This window comes from Sander vitreus, chromosome 15 (assembly GCF_031162955.1).
Source record: "Sander vitreus isolate 19-12246 chromosome 15, sanVit1, whole genome shotgun sequence".
Taxonomy (NCBI): Eukaryota; Metazoa; Chordata; class Actinopteri; order Perciformes; family Percidae; genus Sander; species Sander vitreus.
In genome coordinates, this window is record NC_135869.1 from 26,733,091 (window position 1) to 26,750,673 (window position 17,583).

The following is a 17,583-nucleotide window of genomic DNA, read 5'->3' on the forward strand; positions in this document are numbered from 1 at the left end:
ACACAACGTAGAGCAGAGCAGTATGCTCAAGTTCACTTTCACATCATTTCAAATCATTTTAAAAGAAGGCCGTTCAGCATGAGCAGTGTAATAACTTGTTGGAAGCCGAGCCAGGATTGTGTCTTTAAAGTAGCTTCTGAGATTTGGTTACTGAGAAGTGCAAAAAAAGTGAACATAAAAATTCATAAACGGAGAAAAACTGCTGGTGGAGTCTTGGCAGAGCGATAAGGTTCTCTAATCTTATCTTCTGATCTTGTCTTGAGAGTGAAACTTTCTTTTGCCTTATAGATCTCAAAGTCAAAACGCAATGCAATCCAAACACTGGATCCTCACAATAACAAGAAAGGTTGGTCACTAAATACGAAAAAGGTGAACAGATATGGAGCTACTTGTTTAGCCAATCCAGCTGGACAGCTGTGTGTCTCTGTTGAGCAATGTTTTTATTACATCAAGAGCATGTGAACCAAGAGCCAGATGGACACTGAGACACTTTTTTGGAACTGCATGTTGCCACTAATATTTTCTTTTTGATCTTATAGCTGACACACCCCTTATTCTGGGAAGTGTTAGGTTTGCTCTGAATTTTAGAATATATTTACAAGCTTAAACGTGTATTTCTCCGGGGACGGAGACAGAGACACACACACACACACACACACACACACACCTTCAACATAGCAACCTCTTAAATTGATGCCCTTTGAAACAGTCAGGGTTGTTCAGCAGAAATGCTCTGCTATTAACAATGAGCACCGCGGACACGCACTAACCTAAAGCTGTTGTGCAGCAAAGTAATTACAGTAATTACCTCCAGCCTTTTGAAGGTGGCAATTGTCTCAGTGATATAATTGAGGTTGTGGTTGTGGAAAATGCCATGTTGCTCTATGTGACTAAATGGCCACTGGCCACTTTGTAAAGTGTGTAATCATCAAACTAAAAGATAAAGGAAAAACTAAGAAAACCCTTTATCTATCCTCTACATCATTTAGCTAATGTTATATATATTTCAACCATTTATCCAACACATTATTCAACTGCAGTGTTTCCCCTACCATTGTTTTGGGGGGTGCCCCCCCTGAAAGAATGACAACATTTTATAATTAATAAATAAACAGAAGTGAGATGTCTCACTCTGTAGCTAAAACAGAGAGCTCAACACACAGGGTGAAAAGAGGAGCTGCAGCAATGTGCAGTACAACAAAAATATGGTGTTTTTTGAAAATTAAACCACGTGAACCTATTCTGATATAACCTCTAAATACAATTATGAACCTGAAAATGAGCATAATATGAGCACTTTAATGCTAATGAGCAAGCTAGTCACTAGCTTGTACCACGACGAGCAAGAAGTGGCGGAGGCGATGTTGCACCATTAGTTCGCTTCTAGTGGGCCTTCTCAGTCAACACATGGCATTCAACTCTTCAGCTGACTCAATGTGGATATCAATTGAGCTACTCCAAGTACACGCTGGCAACTGTAGAAGTACACTGGAGTACATGTAGCCCATCTCTAGTGAGCAGTCTGATTTACTGCAAGCAGCAACATAGATAATCATTTAAAATCAACATGGAGATGGCAAATATTGACACATACCTGTGAGCAAGACCCACTGTCGTCACAACACACATTTAGCTTACTAAATAGGCCCATCAATATCCACCGTAAGGGAGGATGACATTCCTGTCCGGCTCACCCTAACCCTCCCTTCTTTCTCAGGCCTCTCATGTTATGGAAACCGATAAACTGGCTCTTGGGTAACTGTTTGATTTTCAGGCTTCGCCCCGGTCTAGGCCTCTCTGTGCAAACACACCAACCTGCCAGGGGGGGATGCCGAAAACGCACTGGAACGGTCCAGATCAAAAGCACACATTTGCTCCCAGGTTGAAGAAATTCAACCCTTCAGAGACACGTGTGAGAGAGAGGAAGCTCAGGACACTTTGGTAATGTAAGCACAAAGCAAAACCTAATCTTTATTGAACATTTATAAAAAGCAGCCTCCCTCCTTCCACCTCTCTCGTCCTACAAGACAGGTGGTACTGGAATGTGGCCAAGCGCCAGGTATTTGGCAGGAGTTGTTCCTCCCGACTGGGACTCTGCAGCCAACAGACCTGTGAGGAGGCCACTGCTGAAGGAACTTTTGATCAAAGAGTATGATTCCACATTTACATTATTCATTTAAAATAAAAAAAAAGTGCCGTGCACAGTGTACATCCTGTTGAAAGGGTAATTGTCATGCCGAAAAAAAGAGATCCCTTTCAACACTTGCCCTTTTATCATTTCTTATCAAAACTCCGTTTAATCCGGCTGCTTACGCCAAACCTTTCCAATCCAACTTTCAGAGGCCTGCAAAGTCTGATAATCAATTTACAACAACAAAAAAGATTAATTTAGCATTTAAATAAAGAATGATCCTTCTTAAAGAATTGTTTATAAGTGGTCTGTGGAATTCCCGCAACTGGGAGCTAATTTTGCCTCTCAGACACAAGTCTTGGAGCTATCTGATTATTTCATAATGCCTCCCTCCAGGCAGCTGTGGTATTACTCAACAGGCAATTTCAGAAGGCCTAAGCTACATGAACTCTGGACCTCCTACGGTCACAAACCACAGCCAGGAGGCATAGCGATGTGTGTGTGTGTGTGTGTGTGTGTGTGTGTGTGTGTGTGCACTTTAACACAGGAAACATCTAATCACACACAAGGGGGATGTGTTTAGTGTTTTTCTTTGAATCTATCTTTTAATCTTGGCAAGATGTTTCCTTCCATGTTCCCTTTGATTGTTGTCCTGAAAACATTGGATATCTTGAGTCTCAAGAGATGAGAGGAAAATAAAAAGTGTGGAATTGGGAAATTATTGGCAGTAAGGATTCTGGTTGACAGGGGAGCTGAGTTTTTCAAAGACCACAACAGATGGGGGAGCAAAAGAAAAGAAAAGAAAAAAAACGAATCAAAATAGATTGCGACTGAATATTCACATGCAGCAAAACAACTTATTTTGCTCTCAGGTTGGCTTCCTCCTCATTAAAATATATTCAAGCGTGAGGAAAGACATGAAAGTGCCTCTACAGTAGGGGTCAGGAAATTCCAGTAGCCATACTTGTACCCTTTTCTTACAGGATAATTAGCATTTCCAAGAATAGATCCATTGTGGCGTTTTTTTTGTTCGCTGCTCCATATTATCTTCTTCTTGCCTTGAACTGTGGCTCAAAGAAATCCAGAGCAAAGCGCTTCAGGCAGATAAAGTACAGTTGCTTTTCTCCCCCCAATTTCCAGTGTGGGCAGAGTAGTAAAGCCTGAGGGACTCCTGATAGGACTCTGTCACCGGCCCTGATCCTCGGGGAGGGAAGATTCTTAAGTGGAAAAATGTTACAGTAAATCATCGCCTCCGTACTTTGCATCACAACGGCAACACTTCTAAATAAACGCTGGGATGTCACCTGGACCTTACTTCACATGTCATCATGTCCATAGATTTCATTCAACGGCTGGGGGGCTACAATAAACATAGAATTTCTCATGAGCAATTTGTGAAGGGGACACTAATAATACAGCCAAAATTGTACTTGTATAGGATATGTGCTCTATAACAACGCTGTGGACCACGTAGAGAGGAGGTCAGGGTGGGTCATAAAACATTGAGCGTGTTTACATGCAGTTTTAAAGTGCTCATATTATGCTCATTTTCAGTAATTGTATTTAGAGGTTATATCGGAATAGGTTTACATGGTTTAATTTTCAAAAAACACCATATTTTTGTTGTACTGCACATTCCTGCAGCTCCTCTTTTCACCCTGTGTGTTGAGCTCTCTGTTTTAGCTACAGAGTGAGACATCTCACTTCTGTTCCATCTTTGTTGGGAGTCGCACATGCTCAGTACCTAGGTAAGGACTACTAGCCAGTCAGAAGCAGAGTATGAGGGCGTGCCCTGACAGTACCTAGGTAAGGACTACTAGCCAGTCAGAAGCAGAATATGAGGGCGTGCCCTGACAGTACCTAGGTAAGGACTACTAGCCAGTCAGAAGCAGAGTATGAGGGCGTGCCCTGACAGTACCTATGTAAGGACTACTAGCCAGTCAGAAGCAGAGTATGAGGGCGTGCCCCGACAGTACCTAGGTAAGGACTACTAGCCAGTCAGAAGCAGAGTATGAGGGCTGCCCTGACAGTACCTAGGTAAGGACTACTAGCCAGTTAGAAGCAGAGTATGAGGGCGTGCCCTGACAGTACCTAGGTAAGGACTACTAGCCAGTCAGAAGCAGAGTATGAGGGCGTGCCCTGACAGTACCTAGGTTCATCTGTTTTACTCCCCGCCGAGGCAGCAGCAGACACCAGGAGATGGCTAAACAGAGTGTCCATCTCCAGGGCTGTCAACGCTGTGTCTCTGCAAAAAAGTGGAGGGACCGAGCAGCCCCCGCTGCTGCTGCTGGCTAACGTTAATGTTAGCTAACAAAGTTAGCTTGCTTATTCCACCCGACACTTGTTACAGATACAACGCTAACAAGTTAGCAGTCATCTGGCGAGAGTCATCTTTCTTACGCTGTGACAACAGTGTGTGAATGAAACAAAAAGTTGTTAAATTTTACTAATTTAGTGGCCCGTCGGTGTCATTGTGACATAGGTCAACAGGAAGAAAAAAACAGTTGTGAGTTGGCAGAGCGCCACCTACTGTACCGGAGGTAGAGTTACTCACGTCATTCTTCCCCGCTCATGTATATGGGGAGAACTGGCGTAAGCCGGTTATTCACATTGCGTGTTAACGCACTGACTGAGCTTTCAAGCCGGGGAGCGGAGATCGCCTCCCAAGGAAAACACAAGACTTTCATCCAGGGCACGCGTGTTTGGTCCTCTGAAGTGATTTAATCCAAACCACGACCTTTTTCCTAAACCTAACTAGTCGTTTTGGTGCCTAAACTTAACTGTCGTTGCCAAATTACGCTCTAGTTACAGTATGTCGGCTAAACTCAACTACCAACTGCTGCTAATACGAGCGACAGCTCACGGAGCTCTGTAGCCGGCGGTCACCTGATTTCTGTAGGATATCACACAAATTGGTGTGCATAAACTTTTGTACAATATTGTACGAACCTGTTCATGATAAAGCGTTGGTGTATATAGAGGAAAGCCTTACTACTATAGTGTAGCATTTACTACTGAAGGGGGCCGGTGTTTTATCCCAAACCACAATCTGTTTTCTAATCTGAAATAGTCGTTTTGCTGCCTAAATTTAACTGCCGCTGCCGCAGGACAGTCACATTATTTTTGGCTAACCTCAACTGCCACGTCCACTGAAAAGACCTTACGGTCCTCAGAACCGGGCTCACAGTAACCTTTTGTCGGCTAAATTTAACTGCAACGTCCGCTGAAGGTGATTTAAGACATTATTTGCCCCGTTTGCATTTTTATTGTTTCACTACTTCAATACACAGCACGTTTTTTTGGGCTTTTATTGCCTTTATTGATAGGACAAATTAAGCAAGGAGAGTGGGAGAGGGAGGGGGGTGACATGCAGCAAAGGGCCACAGGTCGGAACCGAACCCGCGGCCGCTGCGCCAAGGACTGAGCCTCTGTACATGGGGCGCACACTAAACCAGGTGATCTAACCAGGCACAGCACAGTTTTTTATGATATTTTTAGGGGGGTAAAACCCTTCAGATGGGGTAGGTCCTGATAGAGCAGATGATCTTTGCCCGAACCCGACGGGACCCGACGGGACCCGACGGGACCCGACGGGACCCAACGGGACCCGACGGTCTTGGGCCGGGCTCGGGCTTGCACTCCGGGTTGCGTGGTACAGCGGTCAGGTGATGTGTTTCGATTAGTGTGAAAATGGATGCTGAGGAGGTGAAACGGAGGCTGGCCTCTGGAGGACTTCTTTTATTTCTTTGTTCCAACTTCCAAGTGGCCGATAGCCTCCGTTGGTCATGAATAAATGATTAGAAATGTAGAAATGACTCATTCTTGACAAAAAGGCAAAAGAGCTGTGTGTGTGCGCACATTTGAATAATGTCGGGCTGTAAACGGGTTCAGGCTTTTAAAAAGCTGTCAATCAAAATGTACTTGTCGGGTTCGGGCCGAATTCTGTCAGGCTCGGGCCTTGTCGGGCCTAACTTTTAAGGCCCGATGAACAGCTCTAGGTCCTGACCCCCCCTGACCCCCCTCATGTTTTCCGCCTATTCTCGCAATGCTGTGTGAGGAAATAAAACAAGAAAGTGATGATTAACTTCCTGCTGGGGTTGTTCATAAAACGATGCCAGCCGTTTGAACCTTATTTCTAACACTGAAGTGTTTAGTGCCGTAATAAAAGGGTCTTCTGGTGGAGAGAGTCAGCTGCTGACCCCGTTACACTCTGACTGCAGTGACAGCGGCATCATTAGCACCTAACAGGAAAACACTGAAGTCACACGGCAAAGCACTGTGTGCTATTATTGCATGTGGGAAGAGAATGTTTGCTATAGGCTACTATTATAGCAAGTGATGCAAGACTTGTGACACCCCTCTTTTGTCTGAACATCAAGGCTGGGTTTAAAAGAAGAAGAAAAAAATCTATTTTCCGATTCAAATTGATCTTCTTTTGACTGATCGTTTATGGATTCATAAAATCCTGAGAACGCTCTTTTCGGAGGCTTCGTTTTACAACTAGAGTGAAGATATTGGTATCATATGAGACTAGACCATCTAAGGAACCCATGTCATGCTGAATAATGCTCCAAAGTTAAAGGCAAAGGAAAAACTGGCATGGCTCTTTTCACAGATGATTGGCTGATGGAATCTATTTCATATCCAAGCAAAATTGTAACTGAAATATTACCTTGTAAATCGGAATCAATTCAGAAAAATCAGTGGCGGTACCCTGCCCTACTGAACATTACATTCAGGCTACTCCATGCACCGTACAGTGGTGTTGAGGTCATACTGTGTGCATAACATGTCATTATGTTTGACTCAACAATAAGCTCAATCTGCACTTTTTTCTTTTTTTTTTAAGATTTTGTTTTGGCATTTTTAGGCCTTTATTAGATAGGTAGATAAGGGGAGAGAGAGGGGGAACGACATGCAGCAAAGGGCCGCAGGTCAGAATCGAACCTGGGGGACCACTGCGTCGAGGACTAAGCCTCTGTATATGGGCGCACGCTCTACCAGGTGAGCTGCCCAGGCGCCCCTTATGTGAGCGTTAAGTTAATGATAACCACTGAAACTGTACCTTTTTTAATCTTACCAGTACTTTCCAACACCGAACCTACTCTGTGTTATAGGCCACACTCATTACTGAGCTCATCTCCACCTGTGCACACTATTGTGCTCATAAAATGTATTATGATTTCACTGCAAGTACATGTACAGCATATGTACAGGGTATGTAGAGTACCTAAATACACTTAAACAGTCCCATTTTAGTATGATCAAGTACAGAATGGACAAAGAAATGATTTAGGCATATATATATATATATATATATAGCTCTATTTTTTACTCGTTTTTATAGCAGCAATGGTCGTAGTTTCCTTCATGCTTTACATATTTGTGTTTTGAGGAATGACATCAAGGAATCTTGAGTAAACACACTTATTGTTTAGCTTTTGTTTGACTTTTGCACAAATAAAGTATAATAAGTTCAAAAATAGTTGGTCGTTAAGTATACTACTCATTAGTTTCTGTGGTAGTACACTTCAGTGTGCTGTAGCATATAACACTTAGTATACTTTAGACTACTGTATACTGTATAAAATAATGCAGATAACGTTCAGGGCTAATTTAAAATCACGTCCATACTGTATCCAAAGGTTTATTTTCAACATATGAAAGTAAATATGAGGTTATTTTTAAGTTTACTTTTCAAAAAGCAAACAAAGAAAGTAAAAGATGTATTTCTTTTTAAGAAAACTGGTTTGTAATGGTATTAGAGGGTTACAAATGTGGTTAATTCTTTTGCTTCAGCCTAATCCTTTCAGTCTTTAGACTGTTAACTGTTTGGGTTTGCACTGTGCTATGATTATTGTTGTTTTTTTATGATGACTGAATAAAAACTAGTACTATAAACTACTACTAGTTTTCACTAGGGGTGTTTGGCTGATGTGTGGTACTTGGGGTATACCTTGAAGTCCACAGACAGCTGCGGGGTGTACTCCAGAGTCCACAGAGCCCGGACAAGTGATGCCAACTGCTCCGTGACTTCCCCCTTGGCGAGCCGCATCTCCTCGCTCTTCACCACGCCGTTGATTCTGGTGTGACCCAGGTCCAGCTTGTATCGCTCCAGCCCCAGGTACTCCGCGAGCAGGTCCGTGTTGCTCAAACACTGCACCACGGCGTTCATGAAACAGGTGTTCCCGTGGTTCTTCAGCCCCAGGACGCCGGGGGTTTTCTCCGCGTGTTTGTAAAGGAGCCTCTCTCTGCCCAGGGATGAAGACGGGCCCGAGTTGTTCTTCACCATGCGATCCCAGGTCACATGTAGCACGTCCTTTTTGACAACTCCCGAGCCGGCGCTGAGCGTGCAAGGTGCGCCGTTCCGAAACCCGCCGTCGTCGTCCTCCGCGTCCGGCGCTCCAGCGTCCCCAAAGTGCGTCAAAGTGCCCAAAGTTTTGATGATTCGGTTCATGAAACTCCCCACGGACTTCAACGATTTCTTTCGGAAAAGCTTCCCAGATTTCGGCTTCTTCTCTTTGCGCTTCTCCTCCTTCGATGTCGGCATTTCCTCCTTGACTCTGGTCGGTTTCTCCATGGCAATGCCCTCTCTCTCTCTTTCTCTCTCTCTCTACTCCCTCGCTCGTCTATTCTGAGAGTGGTGATTGTGTGAATCCCGACGCCGGTGTGTCTCTTCTCCGCCAGTGTGCCCCGCTGTCCGGATAGCAAAGGGAAAAGCGCGCAGGGGTGACACCATCGCGGAGCCCGGAGACACAACAGCTTACTGTTATTACACCGTGCGCGGACGGTAAACCTTCCTCATCCATCCCAGCACTTACTGAAGGCGTTCATTATCACTCCGACACCGCTGTCACCGGCAGCGTCTCGTCATGGCCCGGCACAACACGAGCCGTTCCGCCGTGCAGCTGCAGCACTGAGCGCTCCCCTCCCAGTCCCATCGCTCCCAGCCTAGCCTGGAGAAAGGCTGCTGATTGTGCGGCTGCCCCCTCCCACTCTGCTGCTGCTGCACATGGAGCAGATAAAAGAGCAGTGTGCACCGTGGACCATGGGCGATTTTAGACCCTGTTTAGGGGGGCTCAAGCCCCCCTAAATTTCATCTCAGCCCCCCCCCCAAAATTATAATATTAAAAAAACTGTTTTTTAAATCAATTTTAATGCTTCAAGTGAGAGTTTGCGAACTTGTCTGTTAGTGACAGAGGACCATAGCGAGGAGTTTGACTGACAGCCAGTCATCCAATCATGACAATCGCATACCAGGGAGCTTTTTGAGTCGTCCAATCATGATTCACAGTTTGCTGTCTAACAGTTAGACAGAAACGTGATAACGTTACATTTTCATATTTAACAGCTCAACTAACAGCTAACATTCAAATGTATGAATACACGCAAGTCATCCGATCCGAGTCACCATGCCTCAAGTCAAGTTGAGTCAAGTCATCAAATCGCATCTGCAGATTATTTTCTAGATGAATCCATTTATTGTTTGGTCTATAAAATGTCAGAAAATAGTGAAACATGTCCATCTCAGTTTCTCAAAATCAAGGTGAGGTCTTTGAATGTCTCGTTTTGTCCGTCCAAACCCCAAAGATATTCAGTTTAATATGATATAAAACAGAGAAAAGCAGGAAAATCTCCATATTTGAGAGGCCGAAACAGCATTTTCTGCCCACTTTGCATGAAAAACTGCTCAATTAATCGATCATCAAAATAATTAATCAAAACTACAAACTATCTATTTAAATGAAACCATCTGAGAGGCTCAGAGGGTAAAAAGAGCTTTAGCCAAAACGGTTTAGAACCACTAACTTTATCGTAAACAATGCATTATATTTTATAAGCTTATTTTATTTATTTATAATCCGGTTTGGAAATTAACCAGTAGCTATAACTGTCAAATAAATGTAGTGGAGTTTAAGGTACACTCTATTCCTCTAAAATGTTAAAGTATACAGTAGCAAAGCATCAAGACACTCAAGTACAAGTACCACAAAAATGTACTAAGTGCAGTAGATCTGAAAGTAGTGGTTGCGTGTAACTAACTATCATAGAAAAACATTAAGGCCTTTACATTTATGTGCTCCCTGGGGGGGTACATGATGGTTAGGAGTCACTGGTCTAGTGTAATCATTTCTGCCAATTAAGAAGACATATTGTGTGTGACCCCAGCAGTCTACAGAGGAAATTCATTAAGCCTTGGAAGGCATTTATGACAGGTTACAGTGTCCTGGATTATTACTATCATTCCTAGGCGATGAAGTATAGCAGAGCGGCAGGGATTATCTCCCTTTGCTCACTACATAGATATGTTTAATCACACAGGGCTGTCTTTCTAACACTAAAAAAAGTGCAGATTTATTGCCGCAATGAGCAAAAGCACTCTCCTCCTCACTGCTAATGCAACCTGAAGAGTGAGCCGGAGCCAAGAAGGGGAGTGCTGCTGACGATGGTATGGAGAACCACCAGCAGGCTCAATTTCAACAGAGAGGAAAGTCAAAAATACTCATGAAATACTTTAAACTGAGAGCTAGAAAACAGCCGTGAGTGCACACAGCAGAAGGGCCTGCGCTCAGAATATTACAGCATGAATCTGAAGGCCGGGATATTTAACCATGCAAAGCCTCGCCAAAGGCCGTCATCTCTTGAGACGAGAAGTCAAATATTGTCTTCTCTTTCACACACTATGCACCCAAACATGCCACCTGTTCACGTGAACCAACACAGCAGACGCAAACTATCATCATTCAAATCTAACTTCCGTGAAATAGGTTCCACATCTATCTGACTGTGCCGACGGGGAGCAGCAAGTCTCACCTGCATTATGCATGTGATATCTACAGAACCCACAGCTGGGTAACCAACTTTGATATTTTTACGCATCGACCGTATTGCCTCCGTAGTATCGAGTGACGAAAAAATGCCTTGTGACTCAATACCAAATTTCACTACCTAAGGACTAAATCTCATCAGCGTCAGTGAGCCAATAAGCACGCATCATGCCTCTACGATCTAGGATCTAGTAATGCTCGTGATTGGCTGTCTATACGTAGTAGAGACCCGCAGGAAAAACTAGGGGTGTTAAAAATGTATCATTGCGTCGAGATGCGGACCTGGACCATTCTGCATCGATGCAGGGACAGACCATAAATCGATTATTGCCTAATGATGTTACTTGCTGTGTTCAGACTCCGCTACATTCAGGTTGTGTCTTTTTTTAAGAGCAAATACAAGAAAAAGGGGAGTTCATATATATCTGACTGCTTGAATTTGTTGATGAAAACCATGTGTAGCAATATATAAAAATTGTGATGAGCTGACCGTGATATTGAATTGATTGCTTGGCAGGATAATCGTAATCAAATGGGGACACCAGTGAAGATTCACACCCCTAGGAAAAACTCAATGTAACGCACAGAGACGGCTTGACTAGAGCATGCATTACATAGGTCTATAAGAGCTGTATTGTTGTTGTGTATTGTTGTAATGGATTTGATAAAATTGGTATAGAAAAACAGTAACGTTTTAGCCTGACCAGCCAGACCCACATCCAGATGTTGGGTCTGGGAACCCACCATTGGCAGGGCTCAATCCCAAAAGCTGAACTCCAAGTCTTCCAGAGTCGCGGCCAAAGCCGATTCCACAGACCGCTGTTCTCCAGCAGCAGCAGCCATCGTCTATGATTTCAGGTAGCAGGGAATTCTATGACTCTATACACGATGTGATTGGCCCGACCAGAGTTTGGTTTTTCCAGCTCGCAAGCCAACGGAGAGTTGCTAGACGACCAACTTACATTTGCTGCCGCTAGGGTGGTCTAGGTTTCTAGGCTAGTAACGTTTAGGAACTGGTATCAAATTCATGGTATTGGTATTTAACGTTTTGTATGATACCGAGCCCTAACAGCACCTTGGGGGCTTCCCTAGCCAACGCCCTGGATGTTCAGGCGTGCGGGAACCTATTTTTGACCAGGGGTGCTGAATAACAAAATAATGGATGTCTGACGATTTCTCCCCCCAGGAAATTACATTTCTTTCGGATTTTGACAGCTAAATACGTCATTTTAGTGTATGGGTGAGAGTGAGAAGTTTTAGAAAAGTCCTGGGCAGCCACAAATTCCACTGTTCACTCGCCACTCCGACTCCACTGCGCGCACCCTAACATCACAGAAGCCCACTTTACGTCATTAGCCTGTTTCAGTATATAGCTACGGTAAATTACTTTTCTGATCGTCAAAACCACACCAGAGGTGTTTGTCTTGAAAATATATGTTAATAATCAGGCTGCAATGACCTCGCCAACAATTTCTGAATAGCCTAACTTGTGCCTTATCCACAGCAAATGTGATCCTAACCACGTCACAGCGGTGACCAAAGTTTCAGGAGACACTGAACCAGCGTGTAAAACGTAGGCTAGTTCTTTTCCACACATGAAGTAGGCTGAACATATTCCCGTATTTCAGGATAATTACCAATTGTGGCCCAGTTGATGGCACTCTAACACAACAAATGACACAAGACAAGAAACTGCTTTTCATTCATTCTCATCTCAGCTGAAAAGACCGTTGAAAAGTTTCTGTCCCGAACCTCCTTCCAGGATAACTGAAGTTGCTTGGCTGACGGGGCTTTTCGAATCCTTCTGTAAAGTTATCGTTAGATGCTAAGATGGTGCTGCTAACGTTAGCCGAGTTGCTTGCTAACGTTACTTCAGACTCAGGCTCTTCAGCTGCCCCAACAGAGCTTGCCTCGGCGGTGGACGAGTAAACATCAACTGTAACATCTACAGATGAAATCTTGCTAATTTTAGCCGCATTACTATGCCGGAAAAAAAAAATCTTGTATCCTTTTCTGTGACGTATTCTTCTCTACAACTAACGTTCCAGTCAAGTAGCCTCAGCCTGCTCGCTGCTCAGCGAGTCACGTCACTTGACTCACTTTCACTTTGACCTCTATAGCAGCTATAACTGTTCATTTTTAGTAGGCTATATTCAAACTTATCCATAACCCTTTTTTTGCTATTTGCCTCATTATTTGATATACAAAAATATAAATAATGCCAGACAGTGAATTAGTAATTATTTAAAAAATATAAAATCCAGCTCCTGCCAGCAGGGGGTGCTGCAGCACCCTCAGCACCCCCCTTCCCGAGCCCTTGTGGATGTTCCTCCAGCAACAAAGACAAAGAAAATCTCACTCTGATACAGTGACACAAACTAAATGTAAGGCTCCACTCAGCCAGGAGGAGCTACATAGTAATTATCTTCTGACATGTATTTCAACTCTTTGAATTGATCCTCCACTTCTACACATTTTTGATGACTTCCATACAAATGTGGCTATACTGTAGGTAGGTACTGTAACAGTCATTGACAGAAGAGCGGAGACATGATGAAAACAGGCCAGGATTGGTTAATCGGGAGCACCGGGGGAATTCCAGGTGGGCCGGTCTGTTTTTTCTTTTGGTCGCGAGGGCCGGCGGTCAGTCATGGTACTGGGTTGAAAACATATAGTTGAAATATATCATTGATGCTGGCCCTAGGCTGCCTGCACTCGCAGTCTACTCTTTTTATTTATTCATGCAGCTCACTACAGAGTGCAGTCTGGTTAATTGGACGTGCAGGGTTTTGACTCCTCCGACGACACCTTGCTCTAAAAACAAACAAACCGTCACCTCGTACACTTCATTCAGTGGTGCTCGTTAGGATGTGACCCATAGACTGTTAATACAGTCTATGATGTGAATGGGAAATTCGAGCAAAATGGATAACAGAAAGCCCAAAGGTGGCGAGCAACTTTTGATCCAAATGAAGATGATGAGACGGGTAAGCTGAGCTAGTTAGGAGCAGTGCAGGATGTTAGCGGCTGTGCAAAACATAATCCAACGTTGCCTGCTGCAAACCACCGTTCATGTTTATGAATGAAACTTTTTCTTGTAGCTCCTCAGCAGCAGCCACTAGTCCAGTTTGCTGCTAACAGGGAAGAGCCGAGCAGCAGCCATGAGCCCAGAACTCCAGAGTGGGCAGGTAGGGTTGCTCGTTGAGTGACTATTATAAGAACTAGAATTAATATTAATGAAGAGTACGGTGTAGGCCTGCTCTATATGAAAAATGCCCAGAGATAATCAACGATAGACCATTCACACTAATGAAACTTACTTGACTTCATCAGAAAGCTTTGTAAAAAAGAGATTTGTGCTGAGAAGTATGACATTTTTTAAAATGTGATTTAGTGTCAGAAGCAGAGCCAAGTGTGCCAGGGATAGCTGCTGTCAGTATGGAAGGCATAGGTAAGCTCTTGTAGCACAGTGAGTACGTTTACATGCACACCAATATTCCACTATTATTCAGAATATGACAATATTCCAAATTTGATACAGGTCATGTAAACAGCATATTGCGGTTGGATATTCCGAATAAGGCCTTTTCCCGAATGTAGCATTTTCCGATTAAGTATGCGTCTCAATCAGGGTTTTTACCGCAGGTTTACGGCCTCTTGCCTGTTTACGGCTTACGGTCAGCTCTGTGCGTTGCTATGGTTACTGTACACAAACCAACCAGCCAACAGTTTGCAGGGCCGCAGACCCGATAAGAAGGAGAAACACAGCTACTTTTAAACATTATCAAAGACTTGGATATCAGCAGGTTTTTGGATATGCGCACACATCGCTACGCCGACCTTTTCAAGAAGCTGGTTGAAGGAATGAAAGAGGGTCCAACAAGTCCGCTGGTAAACTTTGAAAAAATCGTATTTTGCACGGCTACATGTAAACGGGAATAATAGTGGAATATTCACTTTCATTAGCCATATAAACAGCTTAGTTGGAATGTCGTCTTTTTCAGAATAAGGGCAAAAAACCTGAATATTATGTGGATGTAAACGTAGTCAGTGTGTGAACAAGCAAACATGATCAGATTAGTTACAATATAACCACTTTATATGCCCAAAAGTGACCCATTATGCCTTTTATCATCAAAAGTAGGATAGGAAATCAATATACAAAGCTCATAACTGAAAGGGAATAGGATGAAAGTAATATGAAATACAATTTTTTTGCAATTTATTCTTTTATTTCATTTCAAGCTTTGGATATCTGATAGAATCTGATATTGTTGAACATCAGTGTTGTTGTAAAGATGTTGTTAACTGTTATAATAAATCTATGTTCTAAAGCAACACTTACTGTGTTTGCACTGAATTGGAAATGATATTTCACAAAAATACACAGAATTACAAGGCTGTAGAGAACGGTGCGCTATTGCAGACGTATATACAAAGGTTTTAATAACATTATTTTAATATAGTCAGCTGTGAAGCAAAGTGGGCATGAAACTCCGGGCCTGAAAAAGATTCCCACTCCGGCCCTTGATGAAACTACCAAAAAGCTATCATCATTCATAAAATCATTCTCCAAGAGACTAGCTAAGACATAAAACTTTTTACCTTCTGCAGTAATGACCCAGGGGCACCTCTGAGCCGCGGCCATCTATCATACACAGCATGCATACGTTTGAGAGTTTGTGGCTAAGCAATAATCACCTCCGTGTTTGGCAGTTGTCTCCCTATTTTGGCCTCCTCTTTCCAATGTTATTTGATGCTATTTTTAGAGCTTATTCTGCATTTTCCTTTCCCACAGTAAGCTACCTTTTAATATTTCTCCAGCAAAGAAGATTTCTCCCACGGCTAACACCTGCATCTAATTTCATATACACGTGTAAGTTCTTCCCTCACTATGCAAAGGCAGACGCAAAGACATACAGTACATTAGATATATTTTCTTCCTCTATGTATGGCCTATATTTTATTGTCTTTGATGTGAGGGAACATCTTCATACAAAGCACAACTCTTTGAACATGAATGCGCTACCAACTCAAAATTAGAATATAAACAGCAAGGTGTATTTGCTGCAACACATAATTAGATCAGTGTTGCTACAGTACACGTGGTGGCCTAATATTTAAGCCATGTTCTGCCTATAAATGGAGAGGTAATTTGCCGGTGACGCTCGTCTCTTTAAAGAAGGAAATGTCATTCCCAAAGATGAAGTAGGCAACAGAGACCAGCTGGTCGTCTGAGTCATATGTGCCGTCTGCTCCGGGAACAAACACTCCTTCTTTAGCTAAAAGAACAAAGCAGCATCACTGTCGCACTGCCCTGCGACGGATGCTGAGCTACAGCAAAATACAGTACACACATTACACATGTTGACTCCATGCATGTTTTAAACTATAAATACCAACTTTTGCCTTCTAACACACATTTAGAGTCCCTTCGTTTAGACACAACAGGCTCAATAACTCTTTTATATATCAGTCTATCCTGTTGGTAAACCAAATCAGTGTGCTGCTGGGTTTTTTTTAACAGCGCTGACTTAATATAATGTTCTACAAAAGTTTTTGAAGGTTTAACGAGACGATCGCCTCCGTCAGAGCTAAATTGACAGAACGGCTCCTGTGATGTGAATCTGTTTCAGCAGAAAAGAAACAGAAGGGGTTGAGTGGGCGAGTTCTGGCTTCCACCAGGTCCCAGATTTTGCAGGCCCCATCTGAGCTGGCAATAACACATTCCTTGTCAATGCCTTTAATCTTAATGCAGTTGGCAGAGGCCGTAAGCTTTCTCATGGACTCCAGGAGCTTGTTGAGTCCTGGGCAGGATCTCCCACACACACACACACGCACCTGGACGGAGAAGAGACAGCCATCGGCTTAACAGCACACATGAGGCTACTGACACAGCACTCTCTCTAGAGGCTGCGAAGCCCAGGCTACAGAGCTATTTCTATTCATGCCCTATTTCAGCCACAACCAGTCCTACTTTCACTGTATCTCGACTGTTATCAGCAGGAAACTAGACCCACGTATTCAGCAGGGAACCAAACCAGCTCACATTAAAACTGCAGCAGAGATCCACTTTATTCTTGTCTCGCAGGCCTGGAGTGTAATCATGAATATACTCATTTTGTGTGTGTGTGTGTGTGAGTTAAGAGTCCCCAGGTGGGTTTATTTCTCCTCCCCTGCCTCATTATTCTCTTGCTATCTCAGTAGTGGCTGTCAATCCCAAAGTTGTGGGTCGACCCGTGTGAACAGGAAGCGTCCTGCGTGCCCTTTACAGCAGTACACACATGGACTTTCCATCATTGTTTGGTTGCTAAGACAAGTCCTTGCTGCTTATATGCAGATATGAATATAGATGGAGATTATTTTAATGACGTTGTTGTAATTTCTAATGAGTCATAACATGAGTAGGGCTGGGTATCGTTCAAAAATATCAATACCGTGACTTTTCGATACCGGTTCCTAACAAATACTTTTTTTCGATAACAATTTTATAAAACAAAAAATAAATTACAACATTACGGCACAAATCATTTTATTTATTTTCCAGCTCCTACCACGTGAGTCTCTGTGTAACGTCGAGATTCTTCTGCGTGTCTGTAGGTGTGTAACGTTAGACAGCCAATC

At 43.3% G+C, this 17,583-nt stretch overlaps 1 protein-coding gene across 1 annotated transcript in view; it reads right to left on the bottom strand.

The window, feature by feature from the left end:
- The window catches only part of usp43b (ubiquitin specific peptidase 43b), a 123,869-nt gene extending 114,772 nt beyond the window's left edge, over positions 1–9,097 (bottom strand). Inside the window, exon 1 of the mRNA XM_078270617.1 lies at positions 8,088–9,097. Coding sequence (XP_078126743.1) covers positions 8,088–8,711 — 624 coding nt within the window. The 5' untranslated portion in view covers positions 8,712–9,097. The remainder of the gene's footprint in view (positions 1–8,087) is intronic.
- Positions 9,098–17,583: the final 8,486 nt, after the last annotated feature.